This window comes from Etheostoma spectabile, chromosome 21, assembly GCF_008692095.1.
Source record: "Etheostoma spectabile isolate EspeVRDwgs_2016 chromosome 21, UIUC_Espe_1.0, whole genome shotgun sequence".
NCBI lineage: Eukaryota > Metazoa > Chordata > Actinopteri > Perciformes > Percidae > Etheostoma > Etheostoma spectabile.
The window spans coordinates 3,397,393-3,420,894 of NC_045753.1; the positions used below are offsets into that span (position 1 = coordinate 3,397,393).

The 23,502-nt window shown below is 41.1% G+C and overlaps 3 protein-coding genes and 2 non-coding genes across 11 annotated transcripts in view; 3 read left to right on the forward strand and 2 right to left on the reverse strand.

Annotated features, from left to right (window-relative positions):
• The first annotated feature begins 665 nt into the window (after positions 1-665).
• On the forward strand, positions 666-737 carry trnam-cau (transfer RNA methionine (anticodon CAU)). The gene has a single exon. It is a non-coding gene; the product is annotated as a tRNA-Met (tRNA).
• A 973-nt stretch (positions 738-1,710) lies between these two features.
• On the reverse strand, positions 1,711-3,613 carry mrpl58 (mitochondrial ribosomal protein L58). The gene is made up of 6 exons (XM_032503300.1): positions 3,312-3,613; positions 2,611-2,635; positions 2,446-2,505; positions 2,247-2,329; positions 1,947-2,116; positions 1,711-1,855 (listed from the first exon to the last, which is right to left on the reverse strand). The coding sequence occupies exons 1-6, from the start codon at positions 3,474-3,476 to the stop codon at positions 1,771-1,773; spliced, it is 588 nt and encodes a 195-aa protein (XP_032359191.1). The 5' UTR covers positions 3,477-3,613; the 3' UTR covers positions 1,711-1,770.
• Positions 3,614-5,179: 1,566 nt separating this feature from the next.
• trnaq-cug (transfer RNA glutamine (anticodon CUG)) lies at positions 5,180-5,251 on the reverse strand. The gene has a single exon. It is a non-coding gene; the product is annotated as a tRNA-Gln (tRNA).
• A 355-nt stretch (positions 5,252-5,606) lies between these two features.
• daglb (diacylglycerol lipase, beta) lies at positions 5,607-16,475 on the forward strand. Its single transcript, XM_032503298.1, is given in 16 exon segments — positions 5,607-6,444; positions 6,559-6,710; positions 7,265-7,439; positions 7,542-7,809; positions 8,006-8,128; positions 8,768-8,895; positions 9,173-9,285; positions 9,288-9,298; positions 9,429-9,512; positions 10,641-10,718; positions 10,831-10,911; positions 11,615-11,742; positions 12,159-12,227; positions 13,323-13,395; positions 13,904-14,157; positions 15,960-16,475. Coding segments are annotated over 16 exon segments (2,025 nt in total). The 5' UTR covers positions 5,607-6,349; the 3' UTR covers positions 16,153-16,475.
• A 1,810-nt stretch (positions 16,476-18,285) lies between these two features.
• Positions 18,286-23,502, forward strand: part of spag9b (sperm associated antigen 9b) — a 41,687-nt gene continuing 36,470 nt past the window's right edge. For 4 of the 7 annotated variants that reach the window (XM_032503290.1, XM_032503297.1, XM_032503294.1 and 1 more), the window contains exon 1: positions 18,287-19,076. In XM_032503290.1, the coding sequence (XP_032359181.1) occupies positions 18,777-19,076 (300 nt within the window). In that variant the 5' untranslated portion in view covers positions 18,287-18,776. Of the gene's footprint in view, positions 19,077-23,502 lie in introns of all 7 variants that reach the window. The other 3 variants (XM_032503292.1, XM_032503293.1, XM_032503295.1) reach the window with 3 other exon arrangements.

The window sequence follows — 23,502 nt, forward strand, 5'->3', positions numbered from 1 at the left end:
TTTAGAGAGAAAAAAACAAGGGCCCATCTCTTGAAGTGTGTTTACTGGTGAACTCCATTGAACATTTAAGATGTCTATAAGAAATAAAAATAGTAGTGTAGCAGTAACGTTACAGTAGGCTGCGGTTTTAGGACCGCCATCATGGGAAGTAATCTCTAGGACGCGACAGCTTCGTGACCAAGGAAGGCGCGTGGACGGATCTTTACAATATATTCTACCCAGTATGTATGATGGACCACAAGCACGACAAGCGGAGTGGGACTACGGATTTGGAATTAACGTTATTGGTTTTTGTTAAACGCTAATTTGGAAATTCTTGAATTGTACAGCAAAGTTTACGTTAGCTACCACAGTGTGTGTAAGTTAACTTTAATAGTCGGAAAGCGCTACAAACAATAATTTGTTAACTTTAGCTCATGATTGCTTGCTAATAGTAAACTTTTAAAATTAAACTGTAGTTTTTTTTTCCAGAAATTAGTATATGGGTGGAATAAAGCTTTACAACGTTTGTGCCCATCCTATTCGCTAGGTGGCGCTGTAACGTAAGTAAAAGGCTTTGGTCTTACAAATGCGTTCTTAAAAATACAGCCATTAATAAGCCTAGTAGCCCCGTAGAAAAGTGTAGTGTTGAGAAAATGAAGCTGTGACGTTTTCTACAAAGTGGAAGCAGAGTGGCGCAGCGGAAGCGTGCTGGGCCCATAACCCAGAGGTCGATGGATCGAAACCATCCTCTGCTATCATTTTTTTCATTTATTTCCGGCTATTTATTGACACTTCATCATATTTACAACAACTCTGGCCGAAGCCTGCTGTGTCTGTAACCCAGAAATCGACGGTTCGAAATCATTCTGTGCTAGGTTTTATCTGAGTTAGAACAATAATTGTCATATCTGCTTTAAATTAGCATTCTTTTATCCTTTCCTTACTTAATTCAGAAAGTTCTGCTGTACTGGAATACTGGTGTATTTTGTGACCTAAATAGGAATATTGCCACTGTAAATCATACTTTAGGACAAAAGCTACTTAATTGTAATAGGTAACCTAAGTATATTTGCAAAAATGGTGCCATCTTTGACAGCTATTATTTTGTTGTAAAGGAATTTGTGACCCATGAGATGCTGTCATATTGTGGAGAACAAAAAATAAAAAAAAAAAATATAAAGACATACACATACACACAAATATTAAAGTGCAATACTCAAGGTAGAACTTCAATTCCTGTTTAAATTAATACTGACATATTGACTCGGCCAGCAATTTTCTGCCACGCCCGCTCACTTTCTTTTGCTGCTTTTCTTTTTCTTAAATATATGTTCATATTTCGCACAAGCATTCATTAATATTAATATTAATAAAGTTCAGGTTTGAACTCAAGAGTTTGTTAAACCTGTTTTCTAAAATACCCCTCTATGCACTAAAGTGTGAGCTATCCCACCTATCTTTTTCACCCTTAATATCTGAATATGCAAGGTTAAAATGTTTGGTTAGCAGCTATTAAAAGAAAAACATGCAATGGAGGATGATAAATATGTATCCAGTGGCAACACTGCTAAAAATCCCATGCAGGGCAAAGTAATGATACCTCACAAAATGCAGTTTAACCCCACCAGTCAACAGTAGCAGATGTTTATTATAATACTTACACTGGTCTGCATATTTCTGGTATATAGTTACAATTAACTTTATTGTACAAAAAATTAAAGTTAAAATAATTACATGTAATTATTGACAATACAATCATGGGAGGTAGAAAGGTCACAGGTCAATCTATTAGTCAAAATCTACTTGTCTGTTCTTCTTGGTAGCTGAATGGATCTTCTTCTGTTTGAGTCGCTCCTTGTTCCCCTTCTCTAACCTGCACAACACATTTCACATCAAGACACATATAGGACTCATTCATAATCAAGGTGGCTATAAAACAATGTTGTCTACTACTGGGGAAATACCTGGCTGCCCTAAGAGCTATGTCTTCTGCTGTCGGTTCGTGTGGCTTCTCGCTGGCCTCGGCTATGATGGCAGAAATCTTCTGGATGCAATCAGAAAGGTTTCTCTGTTGACTCCTGCTCAGCTCCGACGTCACCAGCAGCTCCCCGGCCTTGTTGATGCGCTTTTTGTTCTGTGCCACGAAGCAGAGTATGTGTACGACAGGGATAAAAATCAGAGGCCGTTCCAATAAAGCGTGTACAAAAGTGTTGCGATCAACAATTCAGGCTTCTATCCGGATTCCACAGCATTCGAAAACAAACCTTTTCAAAGATATTCTGTCGAACAACTTCTGGGATCCACTCTGCTGTTTGCACATGGAACCGGACCTCTGCTTTTGTGCTGACTGTGGATTGAGATGTCATTGAACACACACATATACTGTGCATGATAGAACAGAAATTCAAGATTCAAGTCACTTGGGCATGTATGCTAAATCAAATTAAGTTCAACTTTGACGACCTTTATTGACATGCTGACCACCGGGACCACTGCTTCTGCTGTAAGACACCGTCAGGCGGTCTAAGAACCGCAAGGAGAACAAATATATTGTTGTAAAATAGAAATACAAAAAGAAAATGAAATACTTTCTTGTTATGCTTAGTGAAACTATATTTCTATATTTACCCACTGGAATGTGTACTTGGGTGTCCTGAAAATAAAAAAAAAAATACATATATTTGCTTTACTGTGCACTCAGTTCTTTTTCATGGAGAGAATGTCACAACAAAGTCCATTCACAAGTTTGACCCAAGTGCCAAAACATTGACTTCTGCAGTTTTGTGAAGGGAAAAGCTTAGTACAGCTTCTATAAAGTCTAAGCTAGTACAGGCTAGGACAGAAAGTCTAGGCTTAGTACAGCTTCTATAAAGTCTAGGCTAGTACAGGCTAGTACAGAAAGTCTAGGCTTAGTACAGCTTCTAGAAAGTCTAGGCTAGTACAGGCTAGGACAGAAAGTCTAGGCTTAGTACAGCTTCTAGAAAGTCTAGGCTAGTACAGAAAGTCTAGGCTTAGTACAGCTTCTAGAAAGTCTAGGCTAGTACAGGCTAGGACAGAAAGTCTAGGCTTAGTACAGCTTCTAGAAAGTCTAGGCTAGTACAGAAAGTCTAGGCTTAGTACAGCTTCTAGAAAGTCTAGGCTAGGCTAAGAAGCCTCCATAGATCGATACACAAAGTATTTTATGTTTAAGCAAAACCTGTTTATTTGTAAGAACGCCTCGGGTTCGATTCCCACTGGGGCTAGCATGATAGGCTCGTTTAATCCAGGTTTTAATGGATTTTGGCGTGACATTCTTACTCTAAGGCTGCGTTCAGGGTTATTTAACTGACCTGTGTGGTGTCTGCCCCTCGGCTCCCGTAACCAGCACTCAGCTGTACCGTGTTGTTAATGTCACACATTACAACATTCCTTAGTTTTACTTGCTGTGGAATCAACTTTACTCCTGCAGTACGACAGAGTGGTAAATAGCAACGACATGCTATGTGCGCCGCCATGTTGGACTAACGCAGGGCTGCCAACTCTCACGCATTGGCCGTGAGACACACGCATTTGACTGGTTTCACACGCTCACACGCCACACCCCCGATTTCTCACGCTGAAGTGTCAGCCCGGTCGGTCAAATTTCTGATAGATGAGTTTATCTATAGATTTATCTGTTTAGCCACTAGTTGTGCTTTCAGAGACTGTGAGGGGGTTCAAGAGCGCTCCCTGTCTGTGAAAGTTTCGAATTGTCGCAAACTGAGAATATTTTTTTACGATCCATCCCATTTCCCCGGCTTTAGGTATGAGCTCTGAGTATCACAGACCCGTCCGTCGCTTCGTGTCCACTCTCTGTGTAACAATAGAGGTGAGCAGCGCGGCTGGTAGCGTAGCAACTTCAGTTCATGTTAGTGGACCCGCTCTGCTGGGGGCAGTGACGCGTTGCATCCGTGTAGTCCTCCGATAATGCGCAGCGTACAGCCTCCTCTAAACTTTGTCAGAGACCAGAGACCCGAATGGGCGTCTGTGTCTGTCAGACGGTCTGAATGAGATCCACCATATCAGCGGAGCAATGACATGCACAGCAGACTATGTTACAACTCTCCAAATCTCGGCCAACAGAGATGGGAGGAGTTATATTTTGAATGTGCACAAAGTTGTAAACATGGGCAGAAATCTGGTGAAACACATCTGAGCTATACTATATATATACTATATATATACTATACTATATATACTACATATATACACTATACTATATATACTATACTGCAACATTGGGCCACTATGTGCTTCTCTAACCTCGGTGCATCTCTAAATGTAACTGTAAATAATTAATTTGATGTTTTATGAAATGAACAAATAGTCTTTTTTCCCCAAAAAGTAAATCCAGTAAGTGGGGCCCAGAGGATGAGGGCCAAACATTACTGAACCTTGGCACAAAGGTTAAAGGATTAGAACTTATGTAGATCAGTGGTTCTTATTCTTTAGAATTTCAGTGGTCTTAGTTGATCCCTCAACATTAATTTAACTTTGGGTCCCTTGTCCCAAAACCAGGGACCCCTGGACCTGTTCCCCACAGACCCAAATCTTCTCAGCTGTTGATGAGATTTGCTACTGTCTCTTCATGTGGTTCATTATGTTTGGCACGTTGTCTGGGTCAGTTCTTATATCATAAGAAGTTAATAATGTATATAATGTAAATGCTGAATGCCCTAAAACCTGTTGATACTACAACAATGCAAAGGTTCTTAACCCTACAGTTTTGCACATATCATGTAAGACTTGATTTCTCCATTTTTTTGCAAAAAAACTCTCCAGAAAGTGCCCTTTAATGGTTTATTTTTCAATTTTTTTTCCTGGGGGGGCATACCCCAGACCCCCCTAGGGAGAACCCCACCCCCCCACATATCACAAATCACAATTTAAACCCTGAAGGATAAAGACCCCAAAAAATTGCTTTGTACGTGGCAAAATATGGGTTGCCCCCCCAAATCTCACTCCAAGGTTTTGGGAAAAGTTGGCAGCCCTGCTAACGTCATTGTATGGTTGTGGCCCATGAACTAGTTTCCCATCACCAGACCTATCTCCAAAGCGCTGCGACGTCCCCACGTCAAGGAGATGTAAAAAAATGTATTCATATATGTATGGGATCTTTAAATATTATGTGGATATAGGAATACCATCAGGCTTGTATGCTGCCAAAACACATAAAGTTAGGTTCCACCGAGATTTGAACTCGGATCGCTGGATTCAGAGTCCAGAGTGCTAACCATTACACCATGGAACCATATGAGCCAGCAAGAGGATGGATATGAATATAATTGAAATTAAAAATGGATTATTCATTTAAAACATCCAAAACATTAATGTCCCACAGAGTGTGTGTCAAAATTAAATAGTTTAGAAATCAATAACTGTCTCCTGAGTGAGTCTTTTAACGCAGCTCGGCACAATATGTATTATGGCAAAAAAAGGTAAGAAAAAAAAGTACAGGTTAGGAGGATGGACTGTCCCTTTTTCAATTTAGCATTAGATAAGCACACGTGCAAGTCGTAAAGGAATTCTTCAACATCTGCCAAGAGGGGGCTCAAATGCTTTAAACCTATTTGCTTTAAATATGAAGAGAAAGAAAACACCGGAACTATTGTACGGTGGGCTCTCTGTTGCATTAGGGTACCACTAGCGGACGGACACGTACTTGTTTTCGTTTTCAAACAAACCCTTCTCCGTTTAGCTAGCTATGTTTATTATTACCTAAACTTTTTTTTCTTTTTTTGTTTCAATTAGTAACGTTAGTTATAAAGTGTTGATATATAATGTGTTGATATATTAACGTAACTAACGTTAGCCAAACAATGGTAGTGTTTGTGATACGGGATTACGTTAGCTAGCTAGCTAGCATTTTTAGGTATGGCTTTAGAGTATTTTTTAGCTAACGTTACCTTTAGCAAGATAGCTAATATGCTAGTCACGCAATAATACGAGTCTACTAGCTGTCGTTAACCGCATTAGATACATCTAATATGTTCAAGCTTTGTGTTGACACGTCGAAAAACGCAACACTGTATATGTCAGCTACATTTTAGCTCGGTCTTAACTGACCTTAAATAAGGTGACGTTAGCGGATACACACTCACCCAATACTCATCTAACGTTAGCGTGTGTAAGGTTAAACGTTAGCTAGCTACACGCCAACGTTAGATGAGTAACGTAACAAAATCATTTTGGCTATATTAAGCAACGTCGGAAAGGGAAGGTTGAGTTGCCAGCCAGTGTAGCTACTGGTTTGGCGAAGTCAGGCATGACTTGAAGTGAAGCATTGCTCAGGAGAATCCTATCAAGTGAATTACCTTCAGTGAGATATTCGGTCTTGTTTACTTGCAAAATGCCTGGCCTCATGGTGTTCGGTCGGCGGTGGGGGATCGCCAGTGACGACCTTGTTTTCCCCGGCTCCTTTGAACTGTTCGTCCGTGTGCTTTGGTATGTTGTTTACCTTCCTGAATGTCTGTGATACACAGGATTTTGGCCAACTTACGTCCAACTTTTTAAGCCTAATGACAACATTTCATGACTCTGCTGCTGTTTTCTCCTTAGGTGGATCGGCACCATGGTCCTCTTCATTCATCACAAGGGGCATTTTGATTGTAATGGGAGAGGAGTTCTTCACAGCTATCTGGTTGGACTGCTGGTTGTGCTGGCGCTCATCATCCTGTCGCTTTGTGCTATTGTTTACGTCAGTGCCCAAGGTAAATCAGTTGTGGTTTAAAGATAACTAGGCATGCACAACTGCAGGAGGGGAAATAACAGGTCACGATGATCAGCAAGCAATCAGCAATAGTGTTAAAATACAGGTCATCCGGTAAGACCGTTGCTGTACCACACAAACCACTGTTTAAGAAAGTGGTGGTGAACAATTTAAAACAAAGTTCACTAAATGTAACTCCTTTTTAGTGCATAGAAAACATGTTCACAAGTGGCATCATTATATGCATACAATGATGCCACTTGTGTACATGTTTTTAAGATGTTTTCAATGAAAACATCTGTAAACTTGCAAAAGGCTTAATTTTCAGGAATCACAGCTCTTCAAAACGAGGAAGGTGACATCTGTCTCTTGCGTATAACTACTCTGATGAAACATTGAGGGTACAAATTCTAACCTTTAGTTTACTTTGTCACCTTTTGCAACTGCATAATCATCCTCTGGATTGCAGCTCATTAAACATCCACTTGTAACAGGTGTAAAGCACAGGTACATTATTTGTTGATGATTACACTGATATCTATGATTTATTCACAGGAACTATTACAAACCCCGGCCCACGGCGTTCTATCCCTGCGCTGGTGTACCTGCGAGCTGTCCTGTATATCCCTGAGCTGGTGTGGGCCTGTCTGGGAGCTGTCTGGGTGTCTGATGACAGCAAAGGCTGCGATCCCGCCACCGTGGGTGCTGTCATCGCAGCGGTGGTTGCCAGGTACAGGTTGTTTAAGGTTATGAGTTCATAGTTTCAACATTTTCTAATTGTTAAATGTTGAAGCGGTTTGGATTCAGAATCTTTTCTTCTGTGTCACAACAGCTGGATCATCCTGCTGTTCACTGGGTTGGGCGTGGTATTTGTGTTTGACCCAATGGGGAACCCCCGTCCTCAGCCTGCTGCCATGGAGCCAATTGGAGTAAGAGACCTCCAGAGCAACGAGGGCACCCAGTTCTTCTCCACAGCTCGCTCACTGGCTGTCAAGGTGTGGGAAAACAGGCTGCGGCTTCTGTGCTGTTGTCTGCCGCAGGACGAAAGCCACCGAGCAGCATTCTCCAGCATTGCACAGCTCGTCGGTGGATTCTTTTCTGTAAGGGACACTTTCTCTTTCTTGTTTGTGCTGTCCTTTAAATCTGGCAGTTAGAGAGTTTGTGCAAACTGCGTTAAGTCAGATGACATAATAGTAAACATCAAGAAAGACTAAAGGCAAATTTTGTTAGTGGGAAATATACAAGAACTGTCTAGTGTTATGATGCTTTCCGGTGTGGTGTTTGTGTGTGTTGCAGGACACAGACCTAGTCCCCAGTGACATAGCAGCTGGTTTGGCTCTGCTGCACCAGGAGCAGGATAAAATGGAGCAAAGTAGAGACCCAGATGTCGTGGTCGATCACAGCCCTTCCTCTCCCATTGTAAGTACCGGAGTATGTCGGTCATGTAGGTAAAAGTATTAGCAAGGCCGCAATCAGACTGCCGGCGTCGGCCGTCCGATGGTCCGGCAAAAACGCAGGTCTTTCCATTCATTTTGAATGGGGGTAGTGGGTTTAGACTGCAGCTGGGGTTGCTGCAGGGAGGACACTCAGAAATACGCAGAGGTCGTTGCTCAATCCCCAGACCAATAGGATAAAATCTGGGTGGGGAAACTGAAAGAGCAGCGCTTGTCCCTCCCTCATTACCACTATGGAGGTGCCCTTGAGCAAGGCCCTTAACCTCAACCGCTCCAGAAGAGCTGCTGAGTGGCAGCAGATCAGACTGTGGCTGTACTGGGCAGCTTCCAGGTATGAATGTGTAACTGTGTGACTGTGACAGGTCGTCATTGCAAATGAGAATTTGCTTATCTTTTTTCTTTCTCTTGTGTGAAATAAAGCTGCCTTCCAAGTGCGGTCGGAAACGTTGAAATCTATAAATAATCTGACGGAAAATAGTAACCGTGAAATATAAAGTCTGCTTGTGCATTTAAGAACACAACAGGATGTCACACAAATGGGCCGTTTTTATTGACACCCCCCCCCCCCCCCCCCCCCCCTTGTATATCTTTTAATGCTTTAAAGGGAGAAGATTTGGAGACTGAGTTGGAGAAAGCAGCGCACTGTATGCGATTTGCTGCTGCAGCCTATGGCTGGCCGCTGTACGTTTACTCCAACCTCCTAACTGGGCCCTGCAAACTTAGTGGAGACTGGTAAGAGCTTTACTTATGTGAGGTAGTATGAACCTGTCTGATAAGTCACAAGAGGTTAGGTTAACTGCTGCTGACTATATGGAGAAATATGCTGTCCCAAGAAGCATCAACAATTGATGAAAAAAAGGTTGCATTGGTTCCTGCTTCTAGAGAAAGGTGTTTCAGAAACATCCAAATACTCTTGGAACAGCCGTTAGTCTGGCCCACAAGATTACAAAGTACAAACTTAACAACTTGATCCCATTTGGATTCAACTCAAAATGTGTTTTTGTATCAGCTGTAAAGGTCGTGCAGCCGAGTATGAAATCGTCGGAGGGGACCACCTGGGCTGTCATTTTTCATCCATCCTGCACAGCACTGGTTTGCAGTACAGAGACTTCATCTACGTCAGCTCCACAACCAGGTAGGAATTTCACTAGTTGTTCCTGTGAGGAAGACCCCTATGTTCCACAATGTCCTTCAGTTTCAGCTGCCTGCTCCCGTCCAACAGTCTCAGTAATTCAAAAGTGTCATGCGTATTCTCTTGGTTCCAGATCTATGAGATCCCCTTCTACGTGGCTCTGGATCATAAGAGAGAGGCTGTTCTCGTGGCTGTCAGAGGGACACTGTCACTGAGGGTGAGTTGGGACTCCCAACAAAACTCTGTTTTGTGAATAGTAGATCATAGAAAATACGGTAATAATAATACATTTATTTTATTTTAGAGCCTTGAGCGATAAAGGATTTTTAAGGCCGATACCGATTATCAAATATTATTTTTATTGCTTATTTAAAAATCTGGTATTATATATATATATAATATATATATATATATATATATATATATATATATATATATATATATATGTACATTATTTTATCGGCCATTATGAATACTAATAGTTTCGAGAAATCTTTAAAATTGGGCCCTATTTTATATAGCGCTTTAAAGAGTACTTAAAGGCACTTAACAAAGTAAGACAAAGAAAAACAATAATAAGTACAACAGAAATAGTAACAACTAGAAATAACTATTAAATAAAAGCAAATAAATGGTGTAGTCTCTGGTGCTGGAGTGAGTGAGCAGATGGGCGGCTGAGTTTCAGATATATTGTAGGGGTATTTTAATTTGTTTGTTTGTGAACATTTGCAAAATGTATTGCTTTGCATGCGTGACCATGAAAGATAAAATCTACTTTATACTTCCTTCTCTAGTAGTGTAAGTCACATATGACGCCCGAAACCATGAACTCAGTCAGGCCATTGTGTGTATTTGAAAAAGGAGCGTGATTATTATTAATTCCTCGGTATTACCATTACTCTTTCTGTTCCTCTTTATGTTCAAAAGCACTTCTCTATTTGTACAGATGACTCAGTAACTGATTGTGTTGAAGGTGACTGATAAATAAAAGTGCCATTTGGTCTATATCTGATGACATGTGATGTGACCATTCCTTTAAAGAAATTAAAATAGCGCTCGTTTAGAAAAAGAAGACTTGAGTGTGGTAAAGGAGGCAGGTGTATAAGAGTATCCACCCATGTCTACATATAAACAGTGAAAGTGAAAGATTCATTGAGGTGATCTGGTTGACACATACTAGAATCGTTCTGCTGTTGTCCTTACATTGATTCCAATCAAAACATTTCATTCAACAGCTAAAGATTTTTCTACATGTAGCCTTTAACTTTTGCCTTGGATAAGGGGTCTGATACAAGGCCAATCTGTTTCCCAGTTTCTTGTTAATTTCACTGTGTCTCCCCTGCAGGATGTCCTAACAGACCTGTCTGCTGAGTGTGAGAACCTGCCTATAGAAGGAGTGTCTGGAGCCTGCTACGCTCACAAGGTGAATGTACATTTAAACCAGAACTCTCCGTCTGCTTTAAGTAGAAGCGTTAAATGTGTAACGTGTGTTTCAGTAGAGATCAATGGCGCTGCTTTGTCCCTGACTCTTGCAGGGCATGTGCCAGGCGGCAGGTTACATCTACAAGAAGCTGGTCGACGATGGCATCCTGAACCAGGCGTTCTCCATTGCACCGGTAAGCAATAGAACGGAGGTTGCAAACTACATTTCAACCAAAGAAGTCATTGTATTGTTTGTATTTCCTTTCAGATAGATACCTGCAGAAATTGTTTATATGGGACAGGGTTACAAGGATGGTACAGTTGAAAAATATGATGCTGGTTTGCATTACTGTTCCGATAGTCTCGCTTTCCCAAACCTTCCTCCACACGTTGTGGAGGAGGGTCTGGCTAGTCCACACAGCATTCCAGGATGGGAGAAAAACGTGGTCTGGTTTATTGGCATTTCTTTAAACCAATCACAATCGTCATGGGTGGCGCTAAGCTTCGCACAGACCCGGAACTTGTTTTGGTGGAACATGTGTACGTTCAAAAGTTGTGCAACATAAAACTCTGATTGGACAGATAGTCTAGATAGCTGTCTGGATTTACCCTGCAGAGATCTGAGGAGCAGTTAATTGTAGTCCTCAGAAATCCACCGGAGTTTAGGATTCCAACACAAAGAAAGTAGAAGGAAGCGGCATCGGTGAAAACGCATGCATCTGGCAGAATTTAGCAATCCGGGACGTGGCTTAGGATACAGACTACTCTTCTGATAAAAAAACACATTGCTTTCTACTCAGTGCACTTCCATGAAGAAATTCCATTATACATACTGTGTTTGTTAATTATTTATTGTCAAGAAATAACCAATCCTCTGATGTGTTTCTGTGTTTGTAGGAGTATAAACTGGTCATCACAGGTCACAGTCTGGGGGCTGGCACAGCATCACTGCTAGCTATCCTCTTGCGCAATTCCTTCCCCACCCTGCAGTGCTACTCCTTCTCTCCGCCAGGGGGGCTCCTGAGGTAAGAAAGACTATACTGTAACACTTTGGCAAGTGCAACCAGCTGAGAGTGGACAGAACTGGGCTGGCGTCCTGGTTTTGAAGTAAAAGTTGCTTTTAAGCCACCTAGTCATTATGCATATTTGTTGGAAATGGATAGTTGTGTCTAAGACTTTCTTTGTTCATACTAGACATGTATTATTAAGATAAATAATGATTGCATGCTTAAAAACGTTTCAAATGTTAAATTATCATTGAAGCTGTTTTCAAAAACTTTGTCTATCTTTGAGCCCTTATTAGAAGCCCTTACAAGTATGGTTTTAGAGGTCTGACTTAAAATATGCAATGCAATGTATGTACACATAAAGAACAATGCATGCTGTTCGTTATTGGACTGATCTAACTATGTTTTCTTTTCTTTATTTTATCTATATGCAGTAAAGCCTTAGCTGATTACTCCAAGGACTTTGTGGTCTCGGTTGTGCTGGGGAAGGACTTGGTTCCCAGGTTAGAATGAGGTTTTTTTGTGTTTTACATAATACATTTCTTAGCCTTTAGATGACATCTGAAACATAACACATTGTAATTGTGTTCATCTCGTTAATTGCACCAAAGACTCTTTATTTTACACCGTCACCGGTGCTGTTACCAATTCTTTGCTGGGGAAAATTGCTTTGCTCTAGAATGTTTGGCTGATAGTATTTTGACTCTTTGAGGTACCTTTACTTGTTGTCAAGCTGCCACAGACACTTCCTACCTCCTGCTGCGGCCGTGAAGATGAACAACATGGCGCACTTTACTTTAAAAAAAAAAAAAAAAACTCCCAGAATGCTCTGTCGACAAGTCAAAAGCAATATGTGCCGTAAATATCACTAATAGTATTTTAAATAAAAACGGTGATTGTTACCCTCAACATTTTTATCGTGATTTACCGTTAAACCGGTAATCGGTACATCCCTAATTTTTGTATTTTTAAAAAGCAAGCTTAGGAAAAGCTATGTTTCTGAAGACACCGATTGTATTACCTCAGTCTCCTTGCACATCTTTTGATTTGACATGATCAACTAAATCTAAAAGTTCATAAAGTAACCTTCTTTGCCTTCAGTTGATTCCCAATCAATGTACACTGGTGAGAATTGGTTAACATTGATAAAGCAGACTTAAAAACAGTTATGAAATGCAAAATTACAGAGTTTTATATCATGGGATAAAACATGCACTTAATCACCTTTAAACTATTACAATTCTGTAACTTAGAAAATAATGAATGATTTGACAGCCCTATTCATAATATGTACATATTTGATGTTATTACTGGTTAGAACAATTTGGTTTATGGAGACATTTTTTACTGTGGAACACTGACGGTAAATATATGTTTGTGTGTAAGCAGCAATGAAAGGCCAATATGAATGTACTGTGGTGGTGCCCAGACTCTTAAAGACTACTGCGTGATGCAGACTCTATATTTGGCTCTGCCCTGTTATTAAAGGCACAGAGAAAAAGAAAATGAGAGCAACTCACACGCTCCTTTTTCCTCCAATGTTTTTTGTTTAAAGTTAGTGCATTATTCCCGTATAATCAATTTCTTTTTTTTTACAGATTGAGCATTCCCAATATGGAAGATCTGAAGAGAAGGATTCTTAAAATAGTTTCAAACTGCAATAAGCCCAAGGTAAGAACCATTCAAAGCACTGATCTGAAACTCTCTGAAGTCAGTGGTTCTCAAACTTTTTCAATAATGGACCTCCTTTGAAATATGTATTCATCCAAGTACCCCCTGACCAGCACAAACATTTTTTTTTTGTAGCAAAAACAACACCTAGCTATATAAAGAGGCACAATACATTTTGGATTGAACAATATTGTAACTTAAAAACACTCAAATGCTACATTTTGAATGTTCAGAATCACTATATTCATTCATGACAGTGTATAAGTATTTTAGGAATTATGCATGACTGAAATTCTTTAAATTACCATTAAAAAAAAAAAAAAAAAAAAAAAAAATCACATGTACACCCTGCAGTACTCCAAAGTACCCTTAGGGGTACAGGTGGTACCCTGAGGGTACTTTGGAGTACTGCAGGGTGTACATGAGATTTTTTTTAAATGGTAATTTGAGAAACACTGTCTTAAGTCACTGCCATTTAAAAATATTAATAATTTTGTGTGTGTGTCAGTACCGCATCCTGCTGCGGGGATGTTGGTACGAGCTCTTCGGAGGAGACCCTGATGACTTCCCCACCGAGATGGACAACAGGAGGGAGGAGGAGCTTAGCCAGCCACTGTTGGGGGAGGAGTCACTGATGATTCGCCACTCATCATCCTATCAGAGCCTGGCGTCCGATGACTCGCCCGCCCATACTGCGGCCCACTTACCTCTCTTCTTGCCCGGACGAATTCTGCATATCTCAGAAGATGGGCCGTCACGGAGGTCTGTCTACCAATATATTTAATCTCTGAATTCCCTTCATAACAGATTTACCCTACATACAAGCTGATAAATAGACATACATGTTATGTTTATGGGCCAACCCTAATAGTGATTAGAACTAGTAAATATATATAAATATGTGATCTCAGCAAAAAAAGAAATGCCTCTTTTTCAGGACACTGTATTTTAAAGATACTTTTGTAAAGATCTAAATAACATTAGAGATCTTCACTGTAAAAGGTTTAAACAATGTTTTCCATGCTTGTTCAATGAACCATAAATAATGAATGAACATGCACCTGTTGAACGGTTGAAAAGTCAATAACAGCTTAAGGCTGGTAGGCAATTAAGGTCACAGTTGAAAGTAAAATGACCTTGCTATTGACTCTGAAAAACACCAAAAGAAATACGCCCAGAGTCCCTGCTAATCTGCGCGATCGTGCAATGTTCCTACTGTGAGACCCCGAAGACAGAGCTATAGGGAGACAGGAAGCACAGCTGATTGGGCTCTCAGTGGCGGACCACATGTAACAACACCTGTATAGGATCTGAACAACCGGATAGTGCTGTACATGAGGAGGAGATGCACAGCAGTATTTAATGCGGCTGGTGGCCACACCAGATACTGAAGGATACTTTACTTTTGGTTTTGACCCCCCCCCCCCCCCCCGCCTTTGTTCAGGGACACATTATTCCATTTCTTAGTCACGTCTGTGAAAATTGTTCAATTTATGTTGTTGTTGTTAAATCTTTTAATGTTCATGCAAATATTTGCCTATGTTAAGTTTGCTTAAAATATCAAAGCAGTTGAAAGTGACAGGATGTACATTTCCCAGCTGGCTTAACAAATTGTATAAGGCTGCATTCACACAGACGATTCAACTTTTGCAGAAATGCATCCCAACGTCACGCTGCCGTTTCCAATCACGTGTGAGTCCGTTTTGTCAATCCCTTTTGCGGCAGTGTGAGAGTCTCGTACAGCAAAAAGAAAATGTCACTGCCTCTATAGCTGCCACAAGAAAGTCTGAAAACAAGAAAACCTACACAAGCACTTAGACGCCCAGACGTTTGTGTACCAGCTGCAAGTTCTATGCAACAACGATGCACTTTCTCTGGGAAATGAAGCAGCCTTCAAGTATGGTTGGTAATGTAGAAATCTGACGCTCTAACGGAAAACAGTACTTAAAGTCTACTTGCGCTACATTGGGTGGGTTAACAAACACAACAGGACGTCAGACAAATGAACCATCCTTGGTCTGAATGTGCAATAGCATTGTCAAGCAGTAAATAATACACAATTAATCAACACACATTTGAACTACATTTTTTTTTATTTCTCTTAACTGATGCCTTAGCTCCTTTTTAAACCCTTTCTGGTATCAGGTTCAGTGTTTTTTTTAGCTCTTCTAAGTTCCACAACTTCATCCTGTTGATATACAATTTATTCCAACTGCTTTCAGTGATCAGTGTTTTTACATTGACACTTCAACTTCTCAGTTTATACACTTAAACTGCACAATTCATCACTTTTCTCCTTTCAGTGCTTGGAATTTTATCTAATCTTCAGCTCCTTGCATCACTTAACACTTAAGTCAATGCTTTCCATTAAACTTCTTTCAGCACTTCTGAACAATTTTTCAGTAAGTGTATTTTGAGATCCACTTCAAATACAACTTTTCCACCTATATAACAACTTATTGTACAACCTGAATACTGGATGTGTATCAGCGTTGGGTGTGAAAAGGAGAATTTTGAGTTGGATTTACCACCAAACTCAAATTCTTTTTTTTTCTCCCCCTCAGATCCTGTTTTTCCCAGGTCCGGTACCGTGCAGACTGGTCCAATGAAATGGCGTTCAGGAGTGTTTTGATCAGTCCCAGGATGCTTGCAGATCACATGCCTGACGCTGTCCTCCGAGCACTCAACAGTCTCACCAGAGACAAGCCCTTCTCCCTCTGCCCGTCATCTTTAAACAGCCAGCACAATACTATCTGAATGTGATATAGAGACTAACTCCGTCTCTGCTCCCAGGCTCTACAGTATTTTAAACCCACCGGTTTGTGTGTCTGATTTTTTTTTTTCCACACCTGATCCAGGACCGTTTCAAATCCGTCATGCTCTTCATCTGCATCTTGTTTGCAGGCCCGATCCTAAAGCCCCTTTTCTATAGAAGACATTTGGAAACTGGATTGTAATGGAATACATGAAACCATAGAGATTTGTGAGCTCAATGGATAAACTTTAAACCAGTTAAAATGTTGGGGCATAAGTACAGTACAGTACTTCTTTAAATTGCACTTTTATTTAACAAATTTAAAGGTCCCATGGCATGAAAATTTCACTTACTGAGGGTATACATTCCCCCAGCCTGCCTATGGTCCCCAGTAGCTAGAAATGGTGATAGGTGTAAACCAAGCCCTGGGTATCCTGCTCTGTCTATGGGAAAATGAAAGGTCAGATGGGCCAATCTGGAATGCCCCCCCCCCCCCCCCATATGAGGTCATAAGGGGCAAGGTTACCTCCCCTTTTTCTCCCAGAGAATTTGGCCCACCCATGAGAAAGAGAGAGACATCATGGATTTCAAATGAGCAAAGTGCCCCCCCCCCCCACCCCCCCACATCCTCAAAAGCTACAGAAAGTTCATTGTGGGACTGGCTCTAGTGCCTGTAATTCTGCACCAAGGCTGAATTTTGGGAAAGAGACTTCCGATATGGTATTAGGGGACCACTAGGGTCTATATAAAAGCATCCAAAGAGCACCATGTCATGGGACCTTTAAATTTTTCATTTCACCTCTCTGAGTTACTCCATGAGGAACTTTATGCCATGATCTTTGAATGTGCATTGTGTACAATATTTGATAGTGCTGCAGTTTTACTGTAATGTCAGTGTTTTATGTTTTTGTGTGAACGCTGTAGGCCTGGCAGAGGCTGCCCCGTGGTCACTGAATGTGTCAGATGCTGTCTTCCTTATCATTTGGTTCGACTGACGACAAAGATCCAAGATGTGAGGATATATGGGTAACTTTTACCTCAAAATGTGGACAGAAGCATTAGGTCTTCATTGTATAGTAACTGGTTAGTCTGTCTTGTGTTTAATGTCTTGATAAATCAGGGTGAACAGTGCCTATACATTGCAGAAAAATAAGTCACAGAATTGCTTTACAGAAAAAAAAATCTGTGGTGAGTGCACTGTGTTTACAGTAAGTTCTGTTTCTAATAGTGCATGGTGTTTGGCAAAATAACTGAAAGATGTAAGAGGTACAAAGATTGTACATTGTGTGGGAACCTGTTTACCCGCCATGGATATTACTTGTTTTTTACCGGTAATATATAATATTTAAAATTATAAATAAAAACTGATGGGAAGCACATTCAGTCCTTTGGTTTTATTTTTGCAATAGGATAAATGCATGCAGTTCCTAACCTCAGTGACAGCCACCTGTTGAACTGAATGCACAACAAATTAGATTCTGAGGAAAAAGTCTAAAAACAAAATGGGATTAACCAATTGTCTAAAGCCGTATGAGTGAATGGGAGTGGGTGTACATATTTTTTTAAATGTATCCAATGAATAAACCACGAAGGATTACCTACAGTTTTTACTCTATCCTTCATCAGTCCTGTTTGGCATGTGACGTAAACGCGACGTCCAGTCATCAGCACATGGCATCTTCAAGTGATCCTCGTTATCTCCGACTTCTGAGCTCGGACGTAGTAAATTGCAGAGCGGATGGTGTGTAACATACTTAAGTGGACTAAACAACACATTTCTTCTTTTCTCTTTGAACTTATGTAAGAAATGAAATGTCAATCACACATAACTACTTTTTTTGTGCTTCAGCTTTAGAATGAAAGGGAGATGTAAGTAAGCTAGTGACTAAATTAATTTGCGAGGTAAATACATGTGACAAAAATGGAGCATAAAATTATGAGAATCGCGCCTTTACATCAGTAAAAAAAAAGAAACTACATATAAACTGTGTGGATTTCTTTAAATAACTTGTTGATACGTTTTATTCTCCGCCCTCATACGTCACATTGCAACTATAACCTATAATATGAGCAACAGGACACAAGAAAGTATTCTTTTAGCTTCAACAATATGCTTGTCACGCATAACATTTTTACAACAGTGTAGTGCTTTTAATGTTTTTTTGTGTGCACTTTTAGCTTTGGCGTTTAGCAAAATTACACAATCTGATATTCTGTATCTACTGATACAGACAAATTACAATCCAATCCGTTCTTTCTGCAGTGTTTACTACTTTGTGTCGATTAAATGCGTTCATCCCCATCTTTCCGACAGCACTTGAAGGCAGCAGCAGGAGCTCATCTGTTGGGCAGGAAAACTAATCAGGAGCCAAGTAAAGACTTTTCAGTATTGCTACCAACTAGGCTAGCAAGCTTTTAAAGTCAGCTGTCCATACGACTACTTAACACAGACTCTGTTTTTAAGTACAGTATATTATCTGTACAGTATACAATATTCAAGCTATGTTTTAGGAACATCGTTTATTTGCTCTGAAAGTAGTAAGGCGGACAGCCTCTGGCCAGCTGAAGCTTGCGGCTAGCTAGCTTATTCGTTAGCTGGGAAAGACGTGCAAGTGGAGGCAAGAAAATGGAGCTGGACGACGTAGTCCTGTATCAGGACGACTCGGGCAACTCTACCATGATGTCCGAGCGGGTCTCAGGTCTGGCCAGTTCAATATACCGCGAGTTTGAACGCCTTATCCAAATATACGACGAGGACGTAGTGAAAGAGTTGATGCCGCTGGTCGTCGCCGTACTGGAGAACTTGGACTCCGTGTTCGCTGTCAACCAGGAGCACGAAGTGGAGCTGGAGCTGCTGAAAGAAGACAACGAGCAACTCGTCACCCAGTATGAAAGAGAGAAAGCACTGAGAAAACACACAGAGGAGGTGGGTCTGGTCTCGCCACATAACTGCCAAACTAGTTTATAACCGAGATTATAGAGGCTCGTAGGCTATTATGTACTTTGGTATGAAAAGATTAAATGCCAAACCCAATTCGGAAAAACACTTTTGGCGATGCTTATCAACTATGTCATGTCACAGTAATTAGTACTTTTTATGAAGTGCATAAACCATTATTCCATTAGGCAGATCTACAGAGCTCTAGAAATAACATTTTTGAAGGAGAATTACACTTTATAAAGTGGTTGTTGATACTTGCCATAGCCCACTATTGGGCATTTTGGCGGCGGGAAATTGATGGAATAGCAACTTGAAATCTTGTTTATGCATTTCTTGAACGGTGAGTGTGTTGAGTTTCAGAAAGAGGTTAAAAATGACCCTTTACAGAGCGGGTGCCCATGTACAGAGGCTTGCTCCTCGACGCAGCGGGCCCGGGTTCGAATCCGGCCTGCGGCCCCTTTGCTGCATGTCACTCCCCCTCTCTCTCTCCCCCTTTCGCACATCTTCGTCTCTCTGTCTAATAAAGGGAAAAAACCCTGAAAAAATAACTTTAAAAAATGACCCTTTACCAGCCTGGTCTGATAATTTGCCGAAGCAATGACTGTACTTTGGCTGAAGTTTATGCCACCATGGCAACCCGAAGGGTCCGTATTTTACGAGATGGGAGTGAGAACGTGTTACTTACTCCTTGTTGATGCGCGCGCCACTTTATTTGAGCTAGGAAATCTCAACATTCATTCAGTCAAGGCTCAGACAAATGCAAAGCAATGAGTGGTTTGTTTGTCTGCCTTTGGCTATCTCCAATATACAAATTTAAAGCTCAGTGATCACATTCAGCTTCACGACTAGTGACAGTCTCTCTGCCTTCTCATTGTAGCCAACCTAAATGACACACCTAATGACACTCAGTTCATTCCTTCACCACTACAGTACAGTCTGTGTTTGGATGGTGACCGGTTCACAGCTGTTATGGTGCCACTCTAGCACACTGGGTCTCAAACTTATGTATGTTGATACAGCTTCTTAAGTCAACGGAAGTCCGAGTTTTGTTTGACTGCGCTGTATGAAAGTTTGGGTTATGCTGTATATAAATCGGTCACAGTTGCACAGTGGTTATTCAGTATTAAATGTTTAAAGTACAGACACTATGCCTGTGTTAAATCCATGGTAGCCACAGGCACACTGATGAGATGAAAGCTGTTAGATCAACAGTGCTCTGTGCTTTGCTTTAGAAGCCTATTAGCACAAATTCATAACTCTCAGCTTCAATCCTCTACACACATGTATGCACTCTTTCCTCCCGCTGTCATAACCTATTGTTAGATATGACTGGGTACCGTATGTCAAAAGGTATCCTCTCAATCAAAGGTCCAAGTTACTGTAACTGCTGTTACAGTAATCACACTAACAATTTGTGATTCGGGATGAAAACAGGTGGTAATGAGATTGGCTGCAAGACATTTGTGATACAAACGCGGGTGTGCCAGAGAGCAGAAGTCCTATAACTGAAATGTCTACTTCTGTTTCTGTTGGAACAAACCATTTGTATTGTTTGTATACCAAACTAGAAGGCTGACTGTGGTGTTGCCTCACGTCCCTTGAATCTTGGCCAAACATTTTAATGTAAAGTACACAGTGCCGTGGTTAGCATTGCTACAGGTTGGCATGTAGCAGAGCCCCTGCTTTAGCGTCTACTTTTTAATTGGCCCATCCATCCATCTAGGGATGGGCCATATGGCCTAAAATCCATATTGCGATATACATTGCAGCCTTTTGCAATTACAATATTTATCATGACATATAAATTATAATAGAACCTTTTCAGAACAGGTTACATAGACCCTAAGGCTAGCCAAACTGCTAAATGGATTTTTAAAATTAAATTCAAGTAGTCTAGTTGCAGAGACTTTAAAAAAGAAAAAGCTTAAAGTATTGGGTTTCTTTCCTTAGTGCAAACCATTCTAAAAGGCGCTACACTTAGTTTGTTCAAGTCCTTGGTTCTTAAATGCCCCCCAAGATGCAGAGAACTGTAAAAACGGGTGTCTTTGTGGTTAAGAACAGACATTGTACTGAAAATACTTCCAGTATTAGGCAAAGAAATTTACTTTGTGTGATGCAAAGATACTTTAAATAAAAGCCATGTTGCAGACATAAAGTTTCTGACCTGCAGCCTAATGTAACGCATTTGGTTTTAAACATTTTGTTCTGTTAAGCCCCAGACCTCCCAACCAGACGGCCGACCCTCGGCAGAAAAGGCAGTTGGACTGATCACTCAACCCGAGTTGGTCAAAAAAGTCCCTCCGAACACACCGAAGCGACGAGACGTAATATGTCTTCATAACGGCAGGCGGCATTAATCTGTTTTGTTGTCCAAAAATGAAAACCGGCAGCTGATTGGATGAACGCGGCACATGGGTCTGGTTTCTCCGGAAATCCAAAGCCAGACTGTCATGGCGGCTTGTTGAGAATACAATCTCATATTTCATTAAAATAGTTCACTGAAACGTGTTTCTGAAAACATTTTAAGGAGAAATAGGCCGTGCAGCGGCTTCATTTCAGATCAACAAAGGTCAGTTTAAAAGATTTTTGTCAGATTTTGAAAGACTCTAGTCATAGTCATCCCACTCCTCTTTTCCGGGTTTGCACTCCACCAATCGGATTGATCATTTCAGTCCGACTACCGGCAGTGCCCGCCTTCTGACCGAGCATGTCAGGTCGGCCAAAATAAAGGCCAACAGCCCCTCTGGACCACTCTGGGCGGCCGACGGCATGGTGCACACCAAACAGACTCATGTCACCGACCTCACCAGACTGTCCAATGGCCGGTTATCGGGTTGATGTGTCACAGCCCTTAACAAAATGAAAACTGGTGTCATATTATTCTCATTTGCAGGTTCATGTCAGTACAAGGCAGGATTAGCTGGGAGACTTCTTCTAGACGAGGGACACTTGTGGAATACTTGCAGAACAGAAACATGGAAGATTATGGTGAACTAGTGTGTGTTGTAGCAGTGTTTTGCCATTGAGAACAAGCTAGCATGCTAGCGCTAGCATAATACGGTTAGTGTCTCGGCTAGTGACGTAGAAAGCCGTGTAGATTTTGAACAGTTCCCGAATACTGAAGGCAGACGACATTTAGAAACCGTATCTCACTCAAAACAGCATGGATAGTTTTTTTTCCCAAGTTTGTATGAGTGTGGAAGCACCAGAGACACTCAGAGGCACTTTAATTAAGTAATGGATACTGTGAAGCAGGAAAATACTTCCAGTATTAGGCATGGCTATTTAAATAAATAAAATTCCAAGTGCAGTGCACAGATACTTCAAATGAAAACATAATAAAGTGCAAAATGAAAGCACAATAATTTTTTTGAATAAAGGCAATACTTCCAGTATAAGGCACATACTGTATGTCAACTAAAATAAATATAAAAGTTTCTTTACAGTAGTGACATGCCATAGACCGTAAAAAAATAAATAATCTTGTCATCTGTTAGGCCCTAAAGATTATTAGCCAGGAACACATGCTTGTCCACAGTCTCAGGCTTCAACAGAGACCGTTGGCATGTAACAGTGTTGCCACCAATGCAAAATGCCCTTTCTGAAGGAGCACTTGTGGCCGGGATACAGAGATATTTTTGGGCCAGTCTTACCACCCTTGAAATATTAGCTTGGTACAGCTGCCACCAGTCCAGTGGGCCAGTCTCTCCATCAACCTGCGTTGTCTGCAGGTAACTTTTTAGCTCCACGTCGATGGCTTCGCTGTCAGCAAGAGCAGCTGTACCATCAGAGGCCTTTTTGAAAAAGCTTCCCAGGCTCCATTTCACCCTCTCAGCAGCTTCAGCACCATCAGCTGCAGCTTCTGTGCTTGTGTGTGGCTCTGTGACTGTTGCAGCTTGCACCTCTTAACAGTGACAGAATTTCTGCTACGGCTCTGGTCTTGTTGAACTCCTGGCGGTCTTCAGCTATGTATCTTTAAACCGTGAGTCAACCAAGGAGACCATATCCAGCAGGTCAACCGTTTCTGGGGCTGAGTACTTCTTGTTTAAGTAATCTAGGATTACTCTTTGCATGTCCTTGGTCAGCTCTGTGTTATCATCATCAGCTGCTGCAAGAACAGTGTTGTTGAAAAGATGGAGATGGGGTATTATGTACGACACACTTACATACTGTTCTCCAGACAGCGCGTCTGTGAATTCCAGCAGTGGCCTGAGGGTCTTGCTTATAGATTCCAAGACATCTCTATTTCGCCAAGTGGGTACCAGGTGTCTGCATGTCTTGCGTTCAGTACCTGTGATAGGGCCTTCTCTTGTTCAAGCACCCTCTGGATCATCATCTGGCGTGACCCCCACCTTGTTGGTGTTTCTGTGATGAGCCAAAGAATGGGAAGATGGTGCTCTGCCTGGGCTTT

What these genes read in the sequence shown, in the direction of transcription:
- mrpl58 (XM_032503300.1), bottom strand. Translation starts at nt 3,476, where the DNA reads ATGGCGGCGCACATAGCATGTCGTTGCTATTTACCACTCTGTCGTACT. An exon ending in CCAAGTACACATTCCAGTGG is followed by an intron (nt 2,506 to 2,610) that starts GTAAATATAGAA and finishes TGCGGTTCTTAG; the next exon opens with ACCGCCTGACGGTGTCTTAC. An exon ending in TGGTCAGCATGTCAATAAAG is followed by an intron (nt 2,330 to 2,445) that starts GTCGTCAAAGTT and finishes CTCAATCCACAG; the next exon opens with TCAGCACAAAAGCAGAGGTC.